The sequence below is a fragment of the Penicillium coprophilum genome (genome assembly GCF_028826855.1).
Source record: "Penicillium coprophilum strain IBT 35676 chromosome Unknown utg000004l_segment0_segment0, whole genome shotgun sequence".
In the NCBI taxonomy this organism is placed as follows: Eukaryota; Fungi; Ascomycota; class Eurotiomycetes; order Eurotiales; family Aspergillaceae; genus Penicillium; species Penicillium coprophilum.
Genome location: NW_026622723.1, coordinates 6,686,779 through 6,709,348, shown reverse-complemented (window position 1 = coordinate 6,709,348; position 22,570 = coordinate 6,686,779). Strand labels below are relative to the sequence as shown.

Here is a 22,570-nt window from a genome sequence, read left to right as displayed (position 1 = left end):
CTTGTTACGTCGTATATGTACACATGGAAAAGGGATCTCTGGAGTTCTTGCATGAAATTTGCCTAACATATTGACAAATTATCTAGACCTTGAATAACCTCATGCCTACAAAATCCCCAGTATAATCTCACGTGACCCGGACCGACGTAATCATCGGGGATAAGCAGACACTAAGACCGATGCGGCTATTTCCAAGGTTTGGCTTATCAATTGTATTCTGCTGGGCCCCGTTGGTGGTTTCCAGAACTATTTACAATGCTGCCCATGAAAGCGATATTGATGTGTTCGTATGTATTGATATAGTGTATAATGAGTCCGTCACCTTTTTGTCTACAAAGAACCGAATTCCGAAGATCACAGCACAATATATTTCTGGGTTGATGTCATGGTTATGTACAAAAAGTCCATCTTTTATGACTTCTCCTTCACAAATTCCTGAATGAGCCTAGATATTTCTTCATTTCCTGAGGTATGTGCATATTCAGCTGCGCTACCCCAGCTCCCCTTTTATATGGATCTGCCCCATGCTCTAACAACCATTTCACTCGCTCAATTGCTCCTGCCATCACCGCATATACAATCGCATACTGTGCGACCATGTGTCTTGACTCTTCTCTTTGATTAATGTCAGCCCCACGATCGACCAGAAGTGCCATTACTGGAATTCTGCTGTTATCAAAGTCCCAACTCGGTACCACACGGCCAGCATGTGGATTCATGCCGGGAGGACAAGCCCCGGCGGCGTAGTGTAGTGGTACACCGTTTTGAATCCTAGCACCTGCATCTAGAATCATACACACAGCCTCGACACTCCCATGAGCAGCAGCTGCCTCAAGTGCAGCACACGAGGAAACATCTGGCCCACCACACCTATCATGGCTGGTTCGTTGCACACCAAGGTTAGGATTGGCTCCATGGTCGAGGAACCAACGAAGAAGAGGAAGGCTTTTGACAGTTCGAGGGAGCAGGGTACTTCCATAGTAGCCTGGGCTGTTGGGAGTCCATCCATGCTGAATAAAAAGCTCGAAGAGGGCAATTTGTCGTTCCAAAGATACACTAAAGATATTGCTTGGGGTTTCGCGAACAATCGGTGCACCACTATCGAGTAAATAACGAGCGACTTCAATATTGCCAGAGCGTAGGGCACATGTTAGCCCATGGTGAAGAAAAGCGGGCGAGAGATTCTTAGGTGCGACAATGGACTGGATGGTGGAGAGGGGGCCGTGCTGACAGGCGTGTTCAAAGGACCCGAAGAACGCGGGAGCTGCACCAACCGACTTAGGATTTTCACCAATGAAGGCAATGTCAGCGGGCTCTCGTATGGGAAGATCATCATATTTGGACCCCATTGTCCTTGATTGCGGCTGCATTTGCTGTCGTAAAGAAGTGTCACTGTTGTTGCTGGTGCTCACTTGTTGTTGAGCAGCCATCTGTATTTGATGTCTGCATGCATCCAGCATCAACTGCTGTTGAAGTTGCTGTTGTGAAGACATGTTTCTCTCAGCGATGGTGAGTTCTTGTCTTTCTACGTATTGGATTTTGTCCCAGTTGGGAGATTCAGCAGGGGATGGGATGTAATTAATCCCAGTTGATGGATTACATAAGAAGAATTTGACACTAACTAACCGGGTTAAAAGATCATAGGGACAATTGGAACACTTGATTGTCACTGCAGTGGCATACATACTAGGCCCTAAGAACCCTTAGGGACCACAGTCCCATCAGGCGCTCCTCCCAGCGAAGGCTTCGTCCCAATCTTACAGACCTATTCTTCTTGATATGAAAAAAACGCAAATGTAAAGCAAACGCCTATGAAGGCTCCATTGAAACAAATCTAAACTGGTGTTGGAGCGATTCTGACTTCAACTGCGCCAGTGATATCTTTGATATCGTCAAGCACGTCACTTATCCGGCAGAAGTAATGCGTGGTCTGCCGCTCGTCGGCCCCAGTCAGTATCCCCAAAACCTTGCCATCCATTCTTGTTATCCAAGCCCCAGAGTCACCCGGTTCTGCGAATGGAAAGGAACTCTCTGGAGTTGCCGTCTTGTATGTCCATATGATGGAAAAGGTGTATCCGGGTCCTTTATCGCTTTTGAGCCGATCAAGCTGAACAGATTCCAAGCTGTGATACACGGAAGCTGTGATGCCAGTGGATCGCCCAGACTTGTAAATTATTGTCCCGCTACGGATGTCCAGGGTTGACCCACCATGATATGGGGGGTTTTGCGATGGGTTGCTGTAATAGTGAAACCCCTAGGGACCCATATATTAGCCAGAGGAAAGACACAGACAACATTCAACTCACACTGTTGCCAGAGACGCGATCTCCATGCATTTGGCGGTAAATTCTATTGCTCGACATCTTAATCAGAGCCCAATCCACGGTCACCCGACGCTTGTCCCCATCTTGTCGGGTGCGATGCATGCCACTTCCGGCAACGACATGCCCGAGGTAGTATGCTCCATTGTTGAGCATTTTTGCAAATGTGTCGCGTTGTTCTTCACATTGTCGAATGCTCCTTAGGGTAGCCTCATATTCACCTCTGGCAGAATCTGGAAGCCAGCCATTTTCTCCCTTGTCGACCTCCGCCTTGGATCTGTAGAAAGAATCGTCTTTCACACCCCTTATTGACTGATTTAGTGACTTGATCGTGGTCCGTAGATCCCGAGGCGCTGGATGGTCAATTCGGAGAATGCGTTTGGCGATATTAAGGAACAAAGGATCGTCATGTACTGTCAAGGGGTGTCTTTCCCACCTCTGGAGTCCTATAATGGCAATGTTAGCTAACTTTCTGTACATGATTTGTGGCCACTTACCTCTTCTGGCATCCTCACTTCGAAGAAAGCGATCTCCGTGACACATTGTTGGCGGGCAAACGCAGTGGAAGCAGGTAAGAGCATATGTATCCCAGTTCTTTTGGTCTTTGGATCGGGTTTGCACAAAGCCACCTAACGTGGAGCAGCCCGCTGAACTTTGATGAATTCCGATACTTACGCCGGGATACACTGATCCATTGGTAGCCTCAAGTGGAACGGTCGAATTCAGGGTCAGAGCTTTGCTTCCATCTTTCATGAATATAACATCCACCTCAGGTTCTTTGAATGCTGCAAGAATACCATGAATATAACGTGCAGCCGTGACGAACGAGTTCTCAGATGTTTTCTGGACACGGATGATTACTGTCACTGGATTGGAACTCCGATGGGGATTTGTTCCATATCGGAAACAGTCCATTCCAAGCCACTCATCCTTGTTGGGACACCGGGCTACAATCTCCTGCACGAGACTCTTCCACTTGGGAACGATGGAGTGGCTCGACTCAACGGGAGAACAGTATATTCCATTGAACAAGTCTGTTTCAATGATCTCCACCGAAATTCCATGATCAAGGTGGCGTAGTAGCAGCTGTTGGATCTCGTTTGCAGTTCGATACCACAATTCTGGCTGTGGTTGATTTGGCATTCTGACAAGCAAGGTTGTGACTTGTTCAGGTTCGGGGTCGATCTTAGAGTGTCTACCCACAAGTCGAATGCCTTGATACTGCAAACTGATGCCACGCAAGACTTGTGCTGCATATCTCTCGATCTGATACACAGTGTCGGCATCAAAATGAGAACTAGTTGAAGTCGTACGAGCCGGTAGTGAACACAAGTAAGGGCCTCCAGCGCGGAGTGCTGACTGTAGAAATCCATTTTTATCAACGATAACAGGGCCATCGAACGGTGATGAGGCCGATGATGTTGAGCAGAATCCCATAGAATGAGCGCTCACTTGTGAGAAGGAAGATGTAGCGGCAACCGACGAAGACGACATGGCGAAAATGTTAAGCTTAAGTTTGAAAAGAGTGAAATGAGTTCAAAGTGAAGGAAGCGAAGGGTGAAAATGCCAAGTTTGACGGAGAAGTAAGCTCAAAGTGAAGAAAGAGTAAAGCGAAAGTGTCAAATGTAACAGAGAGAGGTCAAAGTGAAGAATGAGCACTTGGTGGATAGCCGGTAGAATAAATGTGGGGCGAACCAAGAAGATAGATCAAGGAAGAGAGCTGAAATAAGAAGAGAGTCGACGGAAGAAGAGTAAAAGGGCTCAACCCAATGTTCAAGGCTCCGATCTCGAATCGGTATAGAGTAGAACCAGATCGAGGAGCAGCCTTCTTCCACATTTTCACAGAACCGAAAGCTTCTAGTGCTTATAGTGACGGGCTTATAACATCGTAAGCTCTCGCTTTTAATCAGTATTCCATGCATCTTGAGATCTCCGCTTTAATTTGTCTCCTGAGACCTATTGTGTTAGAAACCGGTCATGGTAGCTCTGGTATCAATATCTCTTCAGATTGAAGGACTTTGACTATAGCTTGATGCTTGTCAAAGCCTAATAATTTTCCCACTTAAACCTATCTATTTGTAAGAGGTCTTCGTCAGATTCAGCCTCTTCAATACTTCAATATACAACACCAGGACCGAGAAATATTCAGATTGTATTAATACATTATACTGAATACCAGTGAAAGATAGGTATATCATCGTACAAAATATATCAATACGTACATTTATATGGACAAGAGTAGACGGCAGCTCATGCGGCCTCATGATGTCTTTTTTTTTTTTTTACAGGGCTCTTAAGTGGTCTTTTCAGCGGTCTTCTCCGATGTTCTCCTTAGATGTCCTCATGGTTCCCTTTCCAATCCTATAGGTAGACGACAGAAAAGGGGGAGAAAGCATACTTTGTGCAAGCGACTTTGCTATGTATAACTTCTGACTAGACATCGTATAGAACTAGCCGTGCAAGTGCTATGACGTCACCGATATATATTACTCTCCAATCACGTGATGGAAACAGGTACCAGAAAAAGCGCTTACGACGTCGATAGGAATAGGGCCGCAGAAAAAAATCATTGTGACAAATGACTCTTTGAAAAGGTATCAAATCAAACACCGAGAGGACACGAAATCTAAGTCCATGGATCTAATTTCCTATTCGGGAGGCCGACTCATTGATATATGCGAGCACAGCCTACAGGCCCATAATTATATATGGAAAAAGAAAATTCTCGTGGACTTACAAAGAGGATGAGCACAGCCTCAAAATGTGACTCAGGACCATTCTATATTCAATATCTAGACATAAAACTGACGGCGAAGCGCATAGAGTCCACATAGTGCCCGCATTGCTCTTAGGCGGTAAGAGCCCACTTATCGGCGTCATTGGAGGGGCACCACGATCACAATACACATTCTTCGTCTAGCCCATCATGGTCGACACGACTCAAATGGAAGAGCTCTTGAAAAGGCCTCTCTATGGTACGTCTTTGAGACCCCGTATGATCATTGATCTATCCCGCTGATCTTCTCAGTGTACGATCTGCCGCCAGAACTTCTTGCAAGCTTAACAGCCAAGACCACAAGCCAACCTGTCGCCGAAGAAGAACCTGGACCCTCTCCGACGGACCTCGAACTAGCAGCGCAGGAATCTGCGATCGCAACCTCCAACCTATGCTCTCTATGCAGGGTCTCCTACAGCAGTGTACAGGAACAGCGCAGCCATGTCCGCTCGGACCATCACCGGTACAACATCAAAGCCCAGCTGCGCGGGAATGCGCCCCTGGAAGAGGGCGAATTTGTGAAGGCAATCGGAGAGCTAGACGAGTCTATATCCGGTTCAGAGTCAGAGGAGTCAGAGGAGGAGGATGCAGAAGGAGCCGCGGGCACAACGCTGTCCGCCCTGCTGAAAAAGCAGGCCAAGCTGTCCCACCCTAGTGAGGATCCGGAAATGACTGAGACGCCAATCGCTCCAAAGCACCCCATATTTTGGCTATCTAGCTCGGCATTGCCATCAAACAAGTCCCTAGGCGTTTATAGGGCCATTTTCTCAAATGCCGAGCAGGACAATCCCGCTCACCTGGTTGATGCCCTGCGGCGGAAGCAGCTTGCGCCTATCAAAGCGCGCACCAACAAGGCAAGCAATGTGCCAGATCCCGCTTCTTCGGGCCCACATATTTTTATGTGTATGATCGGCGGTGGCCATTTCGCGGCTATGTTGGTTTCGCTAGCCCCAGAGATTCACCGGAAACAAGGAGGAGTGGAAGATAGGCAAGCACGGGTTATCGCGCACAAAACGTTCCACCGATACACGACTCGGCGAAAACAGGGTGGCTCACAGTCTGCCAGTGATGCGTCGCGTGGTGCTGCTCATTCGGCTGGTTCAAGTCTGCGCCGGTACAACGAGGCTGCGCTCGAGAAGGATATCAGAGAGGTTTTGTCAGATTGGAAAGAGATGATTGACACAGCTGAGCTGTTGTTCGTCCGAGCTACGGGAAAGACAAACCGAAAGACTCTTTTCGGTCAATATGACGGACAGGTCCTCAGGCAGAACGACCCCCGAATTCGAGGGTTCCCCTTCAATACTCGGCGCGCGACTCAAGGCGAGCTGATGCGGTCCTTCAAGGAATTAACCAGATTGAAGGTCAGTGAGGTGGACCAAGCCGCACTGGCTGCGGCTGAAGCGAAGCGGCGAGAGGAGGAATCAAAACCATCTACGCCTGTCCAAAAGCCGCAACCACAGAAGCCGAAGCTGTCAAAAGAAGAGGAAGCTGCCTTGTTGCACACATCCCAACTACAGGCACTTATTCGCCGCTCGAAGGTTCCAGCCCTTATGTCCTATATTTCAAACAACTCCATACCCTCGTCTTTCACATTTACGCCCGCCGACACACCACAAAACTTCCGATGCCCCACACCCCTCCATCTAGCCGCAAATCTTGATGCACCAGCCGTAGTCACGGCTCTCCTTACAAAAGCCGGGTCTGATCCAGCGGCAGTCAACAATGAAGGCAGAACTCCCTTTGAGCTGACTGGCGACCGAGCCACGCGCGACGCCTTCCGCATTGCCCGCCACGACCTGGGTGAGTCCAGATGGGACTGGGAAGCAGCCAAAGTTCCATCCGCGGTCTCCAAAGCCGACGCCGAAAGCCGAGCTGAGAAAGAACGCAAAACTGCCGAGCAGGAGGAATCTGCCCGACGCAAGGCTAGCTTAGATCTCCTGAAACGTGAGGAAACCGAGAAGGCGGCGCAGTCAAGAACGACTAAATCTGGTGGTCGTACTGTGGGCGCTGTTGAAAAATCTGTGGCCGAAAGAAGAGATGAGGAGACAAGAGGCATGACGCCTGAGATGAAGATGCGATTGGAGAGGGAACGCAGGGCGAGGGCTGCGGAGGAGCGCTTCCGGAGAATGCAAGGTCAATGAGGTCTTTTGTATACCATTTGAGCATTGAAGTTTTGACGGCGTGACTATCGCCATGAATATCCCATTTCTAAGTACATACTGGCTCTGGATTTGCCACGGGGCGAAGAAAATATCATTCAGCATCTCTCTCTATCGCCAGTCCGGCAATTACCCGCTGCAATATGTCAGTAAAAAAACCACTTGTAGTCACCGTCAATATTCCTAGCAATGAGCTAGGAACTCTCTACTTTGGAGCAAGCATGAAACGGTATTGGAAAAACTGAGAGCTAAGAACACCAGGATGATCGGGAATGATCCTCAGCAAAGCTGGAAGTTACTTCGTCACCAATTAATGCCCATCCCTACAACATAGGAAGCAGGTTACATGCAATATTGCTTGATCCTCCGGGCATATGGGCCGCGACCCGCCGAAGGATAGGAGGCGGCGAGGGAAGGCAACGATTGCTCCTACTAGATCACACGGTCGTCAAGAGGAAGGAAGCATTTCCACTTTCTATTGGGCACCATGGAGTCAGGGCCCAGTGTAGCAAGCCCATCTACTGCTTGCGTAGCCTCTTTATCCTTATCCCTGAGTCTTGGGTAGGGTCAGTAGTTAACGCAAAGGATAGCAGGTTTCTTATCGTGTGACCGTCGGCGCAGGGCAGAGGGATAGAGAAGAGGGGGAAGCTCGATACAGAAATAGGGAGTGCAGATCAGTAGCGAGGGTGTCTCACTTTCGGGCCGATGGGTGGTTAAGTGATAAAAGGAGATTAATTGGTTGTACACATAGCTCGGACTCAGAAGTAGATGGCCTCGGGTTGCAAGTCGAGTGGTAGACCTTGAGTGTCATAAGCCAGGCTTGTTTTGTAGGAATTGAAATGCTAGAGAAGCCATGGTACATCAATTCCAATTCTCCATTCCCTCCATCAGAAGGGTTCCTATACCCATATGGGGCGAGACAATAGTACAGAGCTCCATGCCCAATCAGAGCTCTCTGTCGGCTGCAATGGTAATCACGACAAAAAGAAAAACAGCAATAGAATAGTATGGAAGACCCGGAGCTTCGAGGGGTGACCGCCAGCGAAATCACCCATTGGCTCAGAAGGCAAGACAAGGAGAGTGATGGGGTTACCACATTGAGAAATGTCTGAGGCGATGAGGCCCTCAACATGAGGGCGTGAAACATTACGAGTATCTTGCCCTATAAAGCCCAAAGGCAAAGCATAGAGGGGCAAGTACAACCCCAGCCACATTAGGGCAAGAGCCCGTCAAAAGAATGTGGAGATGATCGACATGAGGGCCCGTGGGAAGGGGCTATGTCTTGCATGAACGAGGGTCGTGCAGGACGTCTGAAGAAGCTTAGATAGCATTCATGGATGGCACTGACTTGACCTTGGAAGCTAGAAACTTCTGTCCATCCTAGATCTTGTGTGTATGGCGTACTTCATATGAATTGTTATTCTGCCTCTCTGTGTCCAAGTTCCTGAACTCCAACCTTGTGTGAGCTTGTAACTCTTGGTGGAAATAGTTTAATCCGACTTACCCCTTGCATGAGATTGGATTTTGATCAGTGGCTGGGGGCACGGGTCTTGGAATGGAGGGTGGCTACGGCATACCTCAAAGGCTCCCCACTCAGTATTGTAGATAGGGCTAGGCCCCTTTGGATAGTCATGGGTCTGTTAGTGCTGCCAGCATTTTAGCTAACTAAGTTCCTAAAAAGCAGGAGCAGGTGCCCCCTTTCGATTAATACAAATGGAGTGTTATCTACCACCTATCTGTATCTGTATATCGTAATGAGCGCAGCGATGACTCTTTATATCATGGATCTGTAGAAGGCTTGTCGGGCGGCAGTGTGCAGCCAACCTGCACCCCACAATGTGGGATATGCAGACGCTCTGCAAGATAATGCAGGCTGTATCTTTGCACGAGCTGGCCTCAGTGCCAGTAAGGAGAAGCAAGGGTAGTCAGAATTTCTTACAGTACAGTATAGAAAATCCCCCGAGTAGAATAACCCTTGTTGATCCTACAGGGCACATGGCATTCTGAGCATTGACCCACGAGTAGTCCTTTGTTCACAATATGCATACTATACTCTATAGGTCAATTACTATACTCCATACAGTATGGACCTCTTTAGGGCTGTCCAAATGCTTGGCGTGTCGCGTCGCGCTACGCGAAACACGAGACGCGTCAACGCGCCTGAAAATTATGAATGCTAGCATTCTACCATTTCACAATTAAGATATTTACAAGGTCTAAGAGCAGGATCATACAAGTGGCAGCATTCAAAGGTATAGTCCTAGAGGGTGACAGGGAACAATTCTCCTGGTGAAGGGTAGGAGAAGGGTAGGAGGATAGTAGAAAGGGAAGCTCACCCTCTTTGAGATCATTATTAAAACGCGACTATCCCCCAGTGGCAAAGATAGAGATCAGAAAAAACAAAGAGATATATGACCGAGCGCGTTTAAGCTCTAGGGCTGTGCTTGGACACTTGGTTAGCAGCCTACTGCTCAATGCACACCATTGACGTTCCTCACATAATTCTATTGCAATACACCAATACAATCGTGATCATGAAGCAAATGGTCAGAGAACCTCGAATGCATAGGGTCGATCTCTTGCCTAAATAGGAAATGTAATTGGAAAACGAAAAGTGTCTCAGGGGTGCCTCGTGCCTGTTGCCCTTCAGGGCTCTCTTTGTATGCGCCTTGCAGGTAATCCCTCTGGTCCTCGACTCCTTAGTATACTGTTTCACTGGAACACTACACTTTTTCAAGTCCTTCAAGTAAATCCAAGTATAATAGAACGGCCTTCATTCCTGTTCCTATCTAGTATTCCTATCACTCCTATCACATTCGTTAACTCTTCTTGAGGTCTCCCTTCTTTTTTCCCCCAATTGTTTCAAGTGTTTCATAAGTTCTTTTGAGCTTGTTCGAACTTGAAATCAATAATAGATCAGACACATTCTTTGTGACCTAAAATAAACCTGACGTTGCACGGGAGATTCATTCGCTTGACCGTTTGCGGCCCCAATTTTCTTTTTATCGCCGCATTCCCCCTCCAACTTCTTCCCCCTACAACACTCGCTCCAAAACATCCTTATCACCAACTTGCTGTCGCATCCCCCGGAAAAGGTGGAAATTGAAGCGCATTTCAACGACAAGATCATCCATTCATTTTCGCATCCCCAACTCCCTCGTCGCGCATCGTAACCGCCTCCGGCGCAATCGCAGCCTGCCCACAAATCGCGCCAACGCGCAACAACTCGACGTCAACTATTTCTTTGATATCATTCGGTTTCGAACCAACTTCAAATCACTCCATCAGCGCATTAAGTTTATATATTTAATCATGCTGCTCCCATCCGCCCTCCCATGCGATGTGCGCCGGTCGTCTCGCTTCACTCCCAGTCGCCCATTCTCAACACCTCCCCCATCCGACACAGGATACCAATCGGGCAACGGTCTCCTTGGCACCTGCCGCGCACTGCAATCTCTACTCAACAGATCGCCCACTCCGTCATTGCGATCAGCGAAGACCCAACGACTCCAGAGCCCCCTCCCCCTCAACACACCCCGTCGCTCGCCGCGATCGCACAAGGCCGCGCGACCCGTCTCTCCTAGACAAACACCACCACCTAGACCCGTCGCTCTCACACCCCCGCCTCCTCCATCTGCACCCGCGCGTGGCGCAAACAAGCGCCGCCGCGACATTCTCGATGACGATGACAGCGACGTGGAGATGAGTCGACGCAACCGCTTCGCGACTCCCAAACGCCGCCGTCACGTTCCCTACAATATGCCTCTTGGCCTTTCTTCCACAGACTTCTACTCCCTACACTCTCCTCCTGTCACCCAATCCCCTCCCTCTCCTCCTCGTCGCCGGGTGGACTACGACATCTCGGCTGACCCACGCATCGACCCAGACGCGCCTCTGCCTTCCATCGAGGTGACAGAGGATTGTGCTCCTTCGGCTCCACAAGACTGGACCGCCGAAGAAGATCAACACCTGATCGAGCTGGTCCTCGAGAAATTTCGTCTCTCCCAACAAGAATGGGATGAGTGCGCGCGCCAAATAGGTCGCAGCCACGCTGGGCTCAGATGGCAGTCCCTCGTTGGCGAGGGTCGTGTCGGGCTGCGCCCGCGTCAGCGTTGAACATTGTTTCGCAATTATCACCCTCTTTTTTAAATGTATTATATGACCTCTGTACCACTCTGTGACTGACCCCATTCCTATTGGCCTGACCTGGCCTTGGTTTCTTTGCCAAAACACCCCTGTATTATCAAACTTCTTGTATTTGTGAGAATTCTGTATCTTCTTTTCGGGTTATTGTCTATTGACCAGCACAAATTGCTTGTTTCGTTTATCTTGTCCGGTGTTGTGGGTTTCGCTCTACTCGGGCTAATGTGAATATGCTTCTACTTGTTTTCCTGCTCATATACCGTCCTTTTCGTGTGACTTACTGATACACATCAGTTCTTTCTTTTCTCTCGAGCTTTGGTTTGCGCTTGTTTGAGAATTGTACTACTATCTACTACCAACTTGACATATTTCTCATTCTCTATTCCTCTCAAAAGCATAAGATAGAAGTGTAGACTTTGACTACTGCCTAATGCATACACCAACCCGTCGTATTTATATGGCTTTGGGCCATCTAGCTTTCATGGCGTGGTCGACACAGCCAGTTTATAAGACCCTATGCGGCCTAGTATGGGTATATATAAGAGTTGAGTGAAAACATGCTACCATAGTTTTAACTCTTTGCCATGATACTCCCTGATTGTCGACCTAAAATTCACCTACAAACATATATTTGAGGTACGGGAATTAAAAAAATGGATACTTGTGAAAAATCCAGTATGTATAAGGCTCCATCCAACGCCAGACACCCGTTGTGCTGCGCAAAGTACAAATCACAAGATGAAAGCGGACTTGAGTCCATTGATATCAACACTGCTCGTTGGGATCTTCTCCCGCACGAAACAAAACAACCTCGAAATTTCGAGGATGATCAGAACCTAGATGAGTAATTGAGTTAGCCAGAAAGACCATAGCCAGTGGAATAATAAAACACTTACCGGATCTCGTAGCTCCCCGCGCGAGTCATATAGCGCACCCACTTGACAGAGCTATAGTTATTCTTCTCAAAGACCTTGAGATAGCGCACCAGCAAACCCGAAGAGGTAAACATAAGCAAACTAAACGAAAGACTCAACGGCGGGCGACTCCAAGTCTTCTGATGCGTCATAGTGGTAAGCGTTGCCTCGGCATTAAGCACATACTCCGATTGTCCGGAGAAGCGTGCAATCTTCCAGACAATATTGTTCTGCTCAGGCTCATACTTGGCGCGGCCCTGGCTCGTGCGTTCCGTAGTTTTGGCAGTATTAAGCGGCGTGGGGATGCGTATAACAACATTCGTAGCGAAGAGCTTGGAGCTGTAATTCGCCTTGATAGCAACACTGTATTCGACCTTTGTGGTACCGATCTCGCGCACAATCGGATGCACCTTGAAGGGCAAGTTGACGTTCTCGGTGGCGCGGTAGCGCATCAGCTCGAACTCGCCGTCCGGCGGCACGAAGGAGATGATGCGATCTGCGTCAAACCGGCCCAGCTTCACGCACTGGTGGAACTGACAGTCTTCCAGCGTGACGGAGCCTGCCGCAGCGCGAGTTGTCTTTGATGTACCGAGTCCGTTGCCACCGCCCGGGTTTTTCATGTTGCTGGAGGTTTCGCCGGTGTCTAGGAGAAGACGGTCGTTCAGGCCGAATTTACATTCTGGTGTGCCACTCAGGTAGGCACGCATGACAATCTGGCCGTTGACGTCGGCGCGAAGGACGGTGCCTGTTGCAGACATCAGAAGGTTGACATCTTCGATTACGTCGACGAAGGCTTCATTTTTGCGGTATTTTATGTCGGAGCGGCGCCAGGAGAGGGCACCTGTCGCTTGCTGGGTGATTTTGGAGGAGTCTGCTGGGGAGTTGGCGATAGCGGATTTGACGCCTTCGGTTGTAATGTACATTTTCAGGGTATCTGGATCGGTGTTCTGGGGGTATCCGAAGTCGAGGATTTCTGTATCATCAATTGTTAGGGCCTGATTCTAAGCTATTGGGGCTCTCCCACATCTTACCATCGAGCAGTTCGTAAATCAGGACGAAATTATTCTTCACGGCCTCCTCGTCGAACTTCCCAAAGTAGCTCTTCCCCAGCACGATCAGCCGGTAGAGGAACTCAAACACAAGCGCGGCATTGGCATTGCTCTTGGTCACAGCTACCAAGTAGATATTCTCGTGTTTAACATGGCTGAAAGTCGTCGAGCCCAAGGTCAGGATCGGCGAGCGCACCTGGGGATTGGATATAACTTGAATGCGGAAGATGTCGGCTAGGCGAGGGCGGCAGTCGCTGCGGAAGGCGCGAAAGATGAGATTTTCACCCTTCTGATTGAATATGAGAATCCCTGAGAGCATCTTGTTGAGGTCAGTCGAGTTATTTGGGATGGAGTTGGAGAACTGCGGAAACAGGGGTGTGGGGTGGATCGACACCTGAGGTATAAAGGAGGTCTTCCATCGACTACTTGACTACGGTTGTGTTTAACTGTTCAATCATCAGTCTTCTTTCTTTTTCCAGGACTCTCAAAACTCTAGTCAACTTGCCGTTTAATTCGCCTTGAATTTTTAATCCATTGATAAAGGCACCAATTGAGCTACGATTCTATTGGAAACATCCCGCTTGTACTGCCATTGCACCACATCCTCGGACAGAGAACTTGGTACGATCACACCGACCGTCAAGAACAGCAAATTGTCTCTCATGGCTCTCTCCATTCATTGAATCAAACGCGTACGATAGAGAAGGCCCGGCTTCATGGCGGTCGCGGATTTGACGAAGTCACCACCTGAGCTGGACAATTCAGCAGGTCAATCAGGTCAACACCACGGCCAGCCAAGAGGCAGGCGAGCTTGACCGAGGCAACTGAATTGTCTCGCAGAATTGCAAGGGTAGTCTGACACTATTGTCGAACATACGTCAACACTGATCCCTTCTTTTGTTGCTGGCAGGGCTCGGAGACTGGTACAATTGACAGTGCCCGACCAAAGTAGTGTCCTGACATCTAGCATCGTTCCGTATATCACCCGTTTTGTCCTTGGACATCCACACTTTCAGATTCCTAGATCTCTTAGCAAAGCCTAGGTAGCGCCAGCTCTTTGGTCTTTTGTATTGTATGTTGGGTCACAATGATGTGGAGAATACCTACCAATAGGCTCAAGGCACATGGTATAACCAATAGGTACAGAGTAATCCAGACCATCTTACCACTCATGGCGGTCCACGAAAGGGTCAGGGCCTTGTGCTTTTTTCAAGATTTCCCCGTTTCATTCTCAATCAAACACTCATCTCTTGCCACAGATTTGCCTCTCTTAAGCCCCCCAACCCCTATGGCTGAACAATCTGACACCGGTTGTATCGCATGCGGCTGGACAGTCGAAAAACAAACAAAATGCCATTATTCCAGCCATCTTAAACTCTTCTACGGCGCATCTAAACGGGGAGTTTGGTCTATCGGTTCTGATGTGATTTTGAAAGACCGCCCAGATGAGGGTCCAAAGGCAAAAGTTGAAGTTAAAACCTTGAACTACCTGACAACCTATACCGATATCCCAGTTCCAAAGGTCCTGCGTGACTGGGTTGATAAAGACAATCGATATTTTGTTATGACCGAGCGTATACATGGCCAAACGCTCGAGGAGGCATGGCCTTCGTTGTCAGAATCCCAAAAGATAGCTATCGCGGATCAAGTCGTTCAAATCCGTAAACGGCTTCGATCCGTCACATCGACCTCTATTGAATGTGTCGATAATGGCCCGAGCTATCCAGACTTACCATTCAGTGACTTAGAACCCCGTGGGCCGTTTCACTCCGACCAAGAACTTTGGGATGCCCTTAGCCTGAAGCTTCACTGTGTACCCTCAAAAGTGTTAGAAAACTTGAAAAAGCGCCTTCCGAAATGCGAGCCCTATGTCCTCACCCACTGTGATCTCAATTTGGGCAACGTTATGGTCCAAGATGGGAAAGTTATCAGTATACTTGACTGGGAGTACGCTGCCTATTTTCCTGTCTGGTATGAATACGTCTCGGCCTCTTTCGGATTTACAGAAATGGACGTCGAATGGAAGATGTTACTACAAGAACGCTTGGGCATACATGACGAGGCATATGAAGATGCCAAGGCGTTTTGGACAGATTTGCGTAACCTAAGACAATATCCGGATTTGGATGAGAAAGGCCGGGAAGTCTTGGAGAGGCTATCTTAAAGACTTTGAAAAAACATTCTTTTTCTTGGCATTGCAGTGAGGGCCTACATGATGATACGCATCGACCATCGAAGCCCAGGCTCCACACTATATTGTAGGTCCTCTGGGCGGTAAGGCGAAGACTAGGTAAACAGCCCGTAGAAGTAGATGCCCGTTTCATTTCACGTTTTCACTTCTCTAGATCTTAAGATGATATCGTGGATGTAACTATATCGACTAGGTATCACAAGGCCTGTAGAACAACATCCGTCTCCCAAGTCCGCTAGTAAGTCTTGTGTGCCTATTCTCTCTGCAAGACTCTCGCTGCATACGAGGGAGGATTCACTTAACAAACGTTGGAAGTGAGCATGGGCCTACCTGCCTATATCCAGCTCACAAGCTACTCGAACCAAGAATGAATGACAATTCTGGACACAGTACGTGCGTTCTTCATGGTGGATGTTTTAACCATCTGGAAGCCCTTGAGACCACACATTGCCAACTACATCACTGACATTCTCTCGTCTGAAACCAACACGCACTTTGTCCCCTCGATAACCAACCTCCTATTGTCAAACTGAAAGAAATCCCAAGCCAAATGCGCAGCTCACGAAGACAGCTTATATCCGATATACTTGATGTCGACGCGTATAAGTTCTGGAATGAATTTGATCAATCTATCTTGGGCTGTGTTGAAGTTTGTATGCTATATTCACTTCAAACTTGCCTCGGTTGACACCAGGAGTTGTCTGAATACCCTATGCTGGCTTTCGGACGTGTGAGATAGGCCAAGTCCTGCATTGCATCATTCGATGCCGTGAGCCGAACACATGAGAAGCCAATGAACTGCCGTAGAATGGTTTTGTTACACAAAGTATACACCAACTTGCGTGAGTGAAATATAGAATCATCATATAGACAACGGGATGTTCTACCTCTATGAAACACCGATATAGATATAAAGTGAGCATTAAGGCGGAGAGAAAGAAAATCCGCAATGTAATTCTTTTTGGGAACACTAGCAAGTCTAAAGGTGAGAATGTAAGAGAGACAGCCAGATATGGACAAAGAGGCATGGTCAAGATGACAATAAGAAATCAGGGTAAAAGTAGCCCGTAGGAGAATCGACAGGGATATGTAGACGAAGCTGACAGAAGAAATGTAAAAGAAAGGTATCAAATCACAGAAAGATTAAGAGAAAGTCGCTCGACTCAAAAGGCGAGGGTATATAGGGAAAGATTTGGTGTCGAAAAAAAAAAATGCCGCGGGATGGATATCATGCAGAGGGCCCCGGAAGGGAACAAATCACAAAGATGTACAATCAGAAAGCAAAAGGAAAACGGCGCACGCCAGCCCGAAAAAGCCCCATCAAGACCCAGCCCCGATACCAGTACTCGGTCTGGTATTAGGAGCCGAGGGTGCCTCACTGGGTACAATGCCAACCTTGGGATCGGGAATCTGGATATCAAGCGACATATACGCCGTCCGCCTCAAGCTCCAGATATGGACACTTTCCTTGGCGCCGACCTCGCGATTCCAAGTCTCCAACCAATCCTCAACATGCTGCAACTGGCTTTTTGTCCCGGGGGCATTGAGATCATCCCATACCCAGCCAGTCAATAAGCCAACCACGCCATCGAACCAATTGCGAAGACTGAACGGATCAAAAGCCTTGATAATACCATCATTAACGGTAGAAATCACCCTCCGGAACTCCTGCTCCGACAACAATGGATCAAGAATTTCAGGGTACAGATTCGAGAAAGTCGGCGCCAAATCACCCTTAATCATCCAATCACGCCGAATACGAATCACACGCGTTGTCACATGTTCCCGCGACCCAATGGGCACATGGGGATTCATATGCGGGAAACAGGGGTGAGCCGGGCCCCAAGCAAGCTCCTCAGCGACATCAGCAGGGGGAAGACCGGTATTTGAGGGGACTGAAGCGACCTGAGACTGGGAGCGTAGGGAGGTTTGTGACTGAGCATGTCGGACACGGTCATTCTGACGAGTCCCGTTCTGCGTAAGATGGACAGCTTCGGGAGGGCGCAGATTTTCAGTTTCCCGCGCTGCACTGCCCGCAAACGCCATTTCTGTGCTGGCGAAGTCTTCGCTGCGACGATGCCTTCGGGGCAGGGCAATGCTAGTCCGGCCACTTTCTGTTTCTCCCTGGCTGCGCTCAACAAGTAGGCTGCTCGGGGACGGGGTTAGGCGGCTGCGGCGTCGCTCTGGGACGCTGAGTAGGGGATGAGCGTCGCGTGAGTGGCCGAAGCCAAGTGGGAGGCTCTCGTCGGATTGGTGTGGGTGGACAGTTATTGGGGTTATTCGTGGGACGTAGTTGACTGGGTTTGCAAGTCGGACTGCTGGTGGGCGGAGGAGCGACGGCGGGCCTGAAATCGGGACGCACTGTCGCCGCTGGGCGCGAACGAATGACGGAGTTGACTCCACGGGGGCGCGATTGGCTGGAGGCCGCAGTATCTGTTGGCCGCGTGGATAACAGAATGCTTCTTCCTCCCTCGACAGAGGTCCGTGGGGTTTTAAGGACGCCGTTTTGAGGGCAGAAAGGGGAGGGGGGGAATTGGAGCGGAGATGGAGATATCGGCCAAGGAAAAAAAAACAAAGGTCCTATATGGAAAATATGCGACAAATGAGTGTGATAACAAGATTGAATAAAAAAGAAATTAGGAAAAAGAAAAGATGCGAATTTGCAGGAGCTGAAATTTGAGGCGAAATCCTTTATAAATCCTTAGTATAGAAGAAGCTTGCTTGGCGTATACAATCTGGACTCTGGCTAAATGACAGAAACATGAAATTGGGATATCAAAAAGAGTCTTATATCAAAAGGTTCAGTGACTCGAAAGGGATGCACATCCAATAATATAACAATATATATGCGAGTCGTTTGTCCGGGTTTCACTGTGATTAATCCACCGTCCCTTGTTTCATCCTCGGACTTTATTGGGTATAGTATGCACACTCTAGCAAACGCTAATAGAGGTACTATTGTACTATTATGACGAAATGCATTTCAGTTCAGTCCAAGTCTCGGCAAGGTCCAGTTAGCCCGTTTTATTTACTGCATAGGACCTGTACAAATCGGGAAAATATACATTATCAAGTCGAGATTATAGACGTCGATGCAATAGATACTTCATTGAGTCGTAGGAAAGACACAATTGCCATGGCGTGTAATAACAACACCTAGTTATATATATATGTAAGAAAAAAAGATCACAAATCAGAGGGTATCGAGTAAAATGAATGAGCGATGACTGGGCACTACAGTTGTCGATTCGCTGAAGCTTGCATGCGCCGCATTGCCTGACGGTGTAGATCCGCCATGTTGCCACGCTGCATGCCGTCTGCAATAGCATCACCCAGTTGAGTAGACGAGGCCTCGCGCATCTGCTGGACAGAGTTCCATGCAGTGCGCGGCCGGTCCACGGGGCTGACCGGGCTAATGGGTGGGGATTGAAGCGCCAAAGGATCTCGCTTTTGAGTGATCTCCTCGCGGACCGACTGTCTCCATGCTGCCATTCTTGAAGCAGACCGGTTTATTTCGGCAGCGGGAGCTGGTGGGGAATATAAAGAGAATGGTGCAGCCTCGAGGCTGTCAAGGCTTGTTGCAGGTGACTGTGCTGTCTGGCGCCGTAGTAGGGCGCGCCGCTTGGAAAGTGGCATGTCATCCTCATTGGATTGGGCTTGTTGATTTTCTTCGGGGGTGGAGAGCGGTGGTGAAATTGAGGAAACGACAGGCGCCATTTCAGGTAGGGACTGGCGTGATGCGTTGCGTTCAGGCCAGGGATCGAAGCGGTTGGATGTTGATGACATGCGATTTCGCACCATGTTCTCGCGGACTGCGAGGAGGGGAGGAGGTCCATTCCAACGCGGTGATGGCTCCGTTTCTTTGGGCTCGTTGGGAGTAGTGATTGTCAACAGAGGAGTTGATGTGTTGCGCATTGATCTCAATACCGATTCCTGAGTTGGAAGTGGGCCGGAAGCTGAACGTAGCATGTTGACTGAAGTTGTTGACTCATTACGGGTTAAAATTGGCTTTGCTGTGGTGAGGCCTTGCGCACCGGTCCGTGTCTTGGATTTCGAAATATCTGGCGTGGGTACCGATGAGATATAGGTAGGTGATTGATTGTCCACATCATTAAATTCAGGCCTGTTCACGATTGGTGGTGGTTGTGCAGTGAGAGGCGTCTGGAGAAGACCGCCTACATCAACAAATGCTGCAGTCTCGTGAATCTCCTTTGAGTATCTTTCCGATTCATGTTCGAACTCGATTGGCTCCATATCAGGGGTGTCGGCATCTGCGAGATGCTTCGCCCATTCGTTCGTGCGGTAAGAATGAATCACTCGTGATGTTTGCTCCGGGATGCATTTTACAGTTGACGCGTCCAATTTCTTGAGCACTTTGATCTTTGGCTCAGTTTTGGGCTTGGGCAGAGATACAACCTTCGGTTCAGGGACGGACTCGGGTTTGATGTGTTTATCAATAGCACATTGGTCTTCAGTGGCCTCTTGGACCTTTTCCTCTTCTGCATCGATCAGAGGTGACGGCTCCAATGTAGCTTTGGGCTTCACCTCCTCGGTCTTTCTAGAACCACATGGAGTGACTGGTTGAACAAGGGTTGTGGGGATTTCCGGTGATTGGGGCTTCTCTGACACTTCGGAAATGTCAAATTTCTTCGAAGGACATCCAACAACAACATTTCTCTCGACAGGAGACACATGCGGAACAGTGTGGCTGACAGTAGTTTCTTTAGTAATCACTTTGTCGGTGTCCTTTTGGGCTACGGCTGTATCGATACGGAGTTCAGCCTCTGGGGCAGCTTGTAGACCGACTTCTGACTTGATCTCAACGTCTGTCGTGTCCGTCTCTGGAGCTAGCTTGGCGGTGCTTGTTTCTTGCTGCACTGGCTGCGCTGGCTGCGTTTGCTCAGTTTTCTCAACACGATTGTGAACATCCGCATCTGAGATAACACTTGGACAGCCGACGCTCATATCATGAAGATCATCAATGACTCCCAATACAGAAGAGTTAGCATCGTCATGATCCATCAAATTTCCTTGAGGCTGTGAAGCAGTTATTCCATCATTGCCATTTTGCGAAGAGAGCCGATTCAACATCTCTCTGCCAGAGAACCGTTTCGAGCGCGGCGTGCCAACCTCTGAGCCGACGTCAGCACCGTTCTCAGAGGAGTCATCGTTGCCCTCGCCAAGGACATGAGTAACAACAGGTGTAGAAGGCCTTGGCGTCTTTGCTTCTGATTCCACCTTCTTCTCGGCAGCCTTTTCCTGGTCTGTACCTCGGGGTTGACCCTGCTGGGATGGATCCTCCTCCGGAACATCTTCCTGTTCGCGAGTATTCTTTTCACCCGGACTGCTTTTCTCACTGCCACTGCCAGAGGCATCCGGGCTCGGATCCTCCTTGAGCTCGGTCTCCCCCTCCTTGTCATTGTCAGAGGACTCGAATCCATCGGAGCCCCGTCGCGAGTCACCGACAGCAGTCTCCGAGACCGAGGCGACTTTTCCTTTCGCATCCTTTCCATTTCCGTAAATGAGTTCCCATTCAGCGCGCTCCTGTATATTCTTTTCCTCGAGGCGGCGGCCAGCTTCGGCATCTTCTTCTTCGATTTTTCGAGTGTGTGCTCGACGGGAATCTTCTTCCTTGGCTCTGCGTTCTTTGATGAGATTCCAAAGTTTGATTTGGGAGATGACCCCCAGAACAGAAATGATTATAGTCGCGGCAAGCTCAACACGAATACCACGTGTCACGGGATATGTGTCCGTTCTGAGGGGGGAAGACGTTTTGGTTCAATCCTGGATGCGTCAGCAACTAGTAATGGGTTGAAAAGAAAATACAAAATGCTAGACTCACCCCAGATATATAACCAAAATTCTTTCAATCCAGCTCTGCTATAACAATCAATTCCAATGACCAACGCAGTTGCACCGGCAAACGAAGTGCATCCGATCAGCCCGTATGGTCTTGTATAGTGACTGAATGAAAGGGAATAGAATCCCACGGTAAATGCAATGATCATACCAGCTCTGGGGCCGTTTTCACTTAGAAGACCGCCGGATTTTAGGGCAAGGAACCACATGCTCAGACAGAAACCTCCCAGAAGACAGCCCAGTCCCTCGCAGATTTCTCTGAAAACAAGTGATAGACCACCGAATACTGCGCCGGTGAAGAAAACGGCGACGAGATAGCCCCCCTGAACGGCGTTGCTTACCGGTGGGCTCATGACATAGATAATGAGGACCTATATGGGATATCAGTTGCGTTCTTTGTTATCCTCCTAGAATGGAACTTACGGTAACTCCCAAGGCGCTAAGAAATCCGGTTGAGAGGAAGATTTGGACCCTGTTCTTCTTTAGTAAAAAGGTTATCATCATCAAGGAATCGCAACATAAATACCATTGTTGGCGGACACCGATGAAAGTCAGCACGGCTCCGAGAGCTATCAGTATAAACCCCCCCAACACCCCATGCCGGCGTGATCGTCGGTTTGATTGGTAGACCCCCGGAGTACGTTGGTCTAGTGGAGTCCACCGCGTCCTGCTGAGAAGATACAGTTGTTCCATCGAGCGAGGGCACAGTCGAAGTCGCAGAAGCAGCAGAAGAAGTGGTGGTAGCATTGGTTGTGGCATGTGTTATAGCAGTGGTTGAGCCAGTAGTCGAGGCAGTAGCGCCTGTCGTTGTAGCTTCGGCAGTTGTTGACGTATCGGTTACTGTTCTCGATGTATCTGTTCGAGTTGCCGCCTCGACCTCGGTGGCAGCATTATCTGCCGTTGTAAGATCCGTTTCCTTCTCTTGCCTGGCCTCGAGGTTAGCGACTCCAGCATCGCGACGTCCTGGGCCCCAAGCCGGTGCTGCCAATGTCCCCAACAGGAATAGAGACACTATTAAGGTCAACAGCAGAGGCCACCGCATCTTGGCTGGACTCTAAAGCAAAATGCAATCGACCTTCGTAGAGAAATGTCTTTGGTTATTGTAAGACCAGCACACCTTGCACATATCCCGCGATGTTAGTCACACGGTTCACGCAC

The 22,570-nt window shown here is 48.9% G+C and overlaps 7 protein-coding genes across 7 annotated transcripts; 3 read left to right on the top strand and 4 right to left on the bottom strand.

Annotated features, from left to right (window-relative positions):
* Positions 1–425: 425 nt before the first annotated feature.
* Positions 426–1,493, bottom strand: N7500_006951 (ankyrin repeat domain-containing protein; the record flags this gene model as incomplete). Its single annotated transcript, XM_056678095.1, has 1 exon — positions 426–1,493. The coding sequence occupies one exon, from the start codon at positions 1,491–1,493 to the stop codon at positions 426–428; it is 1,068 nt and encodes a 355-aa protein (XP_056533095.1).
* Positions 1,494–1,834: 341 nt separating this feature from the next.
* On the bottom strand, positions 1,835–3,815 carry N7500_006950 (uncharacterized protein; the record flags this gene model as incomplete). Its single annotated transcript, XM_056678094.1, has 3 exons — positions 1,835–2,254; positions 2,307–2,767; positions 2,819–3,815. 3 exons carry the CDS (start codon positions 3,813–3,815, stop codon positions 1,835–1,837), a joined length of 1,878 nt encoding a protein of 625 aa, XP_056533094.1.
* Positions 3,816–5,247: 1,432 nt separating this feature from the next.
* Positions 5,248–7,238, top strand: N7500_006949 (putative C2H2 finger and ankyrin domain protein; the record flags this gene model as incomplete). Its single annotated transcript, XM_056678093.1, has 2 exons — positions 5,248–5,296; positions 5,350–7,238. The coding sequence occupies 2 exons, from the start codon at positions 5,248–5,250 to the stop codon at positions 7,236–7,238; spliced, it is 1,938 nt and encodes a 645-aa protein (XP_056533093.1).
* A 3,330-nt stretch (positions 7,239–10,568) lies between these two features.
* N7500_006948 (uncharacterized protein) lies at positions 10,569–11,372 on the top strand (the record flags this gene model as incomplete). Its single annotated transcript, XM_056678092.1, has 1 exon — positions 10,569–11,372. One exon carries the CDS (start codon positions 10,569–10,571, stop codon positions 11,370–11,372), a length of 804 nt encoding a protein of 267 aa, XP_056533092.1.
* An 856-nt stretch (positions 11,373–12,228) lies between these two features.
* Positions 12,229–13,681, bottom strand: N7500_006947 (AP-2 complex subunit mu; the record flags this gene model as incomplete). Its single annotated transcript, XM_056678091.1, has 3 exons — positions 12,229–12,235; positions 12,296–13,286; positions 13,345–13,681. The coding sequence occupies 3 exons, from the start codon at positions 13,679–13,681 to the stop codon at positions 12,229–12,231; spliced, it is 1,335 nt and encodes a 444-aa protein (XP_056533091.1).
* A 969-nt stretch (positions 13,682–14,650) lies between these two features.
* Positions 14,651–15,526, top strand: N7500_006946 (uncharacterized protein; the record flags this gene model as incomplete). The annotated part of the gene is made up of 1 exon (XM_056678090.1): positions 14,651–15,526. The coding sequence occupies one exon, from the start codon at positions 14,651–14,653 to the stop codon at positions 15,524–15,526; it is 876 nt and encodes a 291-aa protein (XP_056533090.1).
* Positions 15,527–16,873: 1,347 nt separating this feature from the next.
* On the bottom strand, positions 16,874–22,454 carry N7500_006945 (Golgin subfamily A member 7/ERF4; the record flags this gene model as incomplete). The annotated part of the gene is made up of 5 exons (XM_056678089.1): positions 16,874–18,023; positions 18,792–21,308; positions 21,461–21,783; positions 21,836–21,892; positions 21,939–22,454. 5 exons carry the CDS (start codon positions 22,452–22,454, stop codon positions 16,874–16,876), a joined length of 4,563 nt encoding a protein of 1,520 aa, XP_056533089.1.
* Between the last annotated feature and the right edge of the window lie 116 nt (positions 22,455–22,570).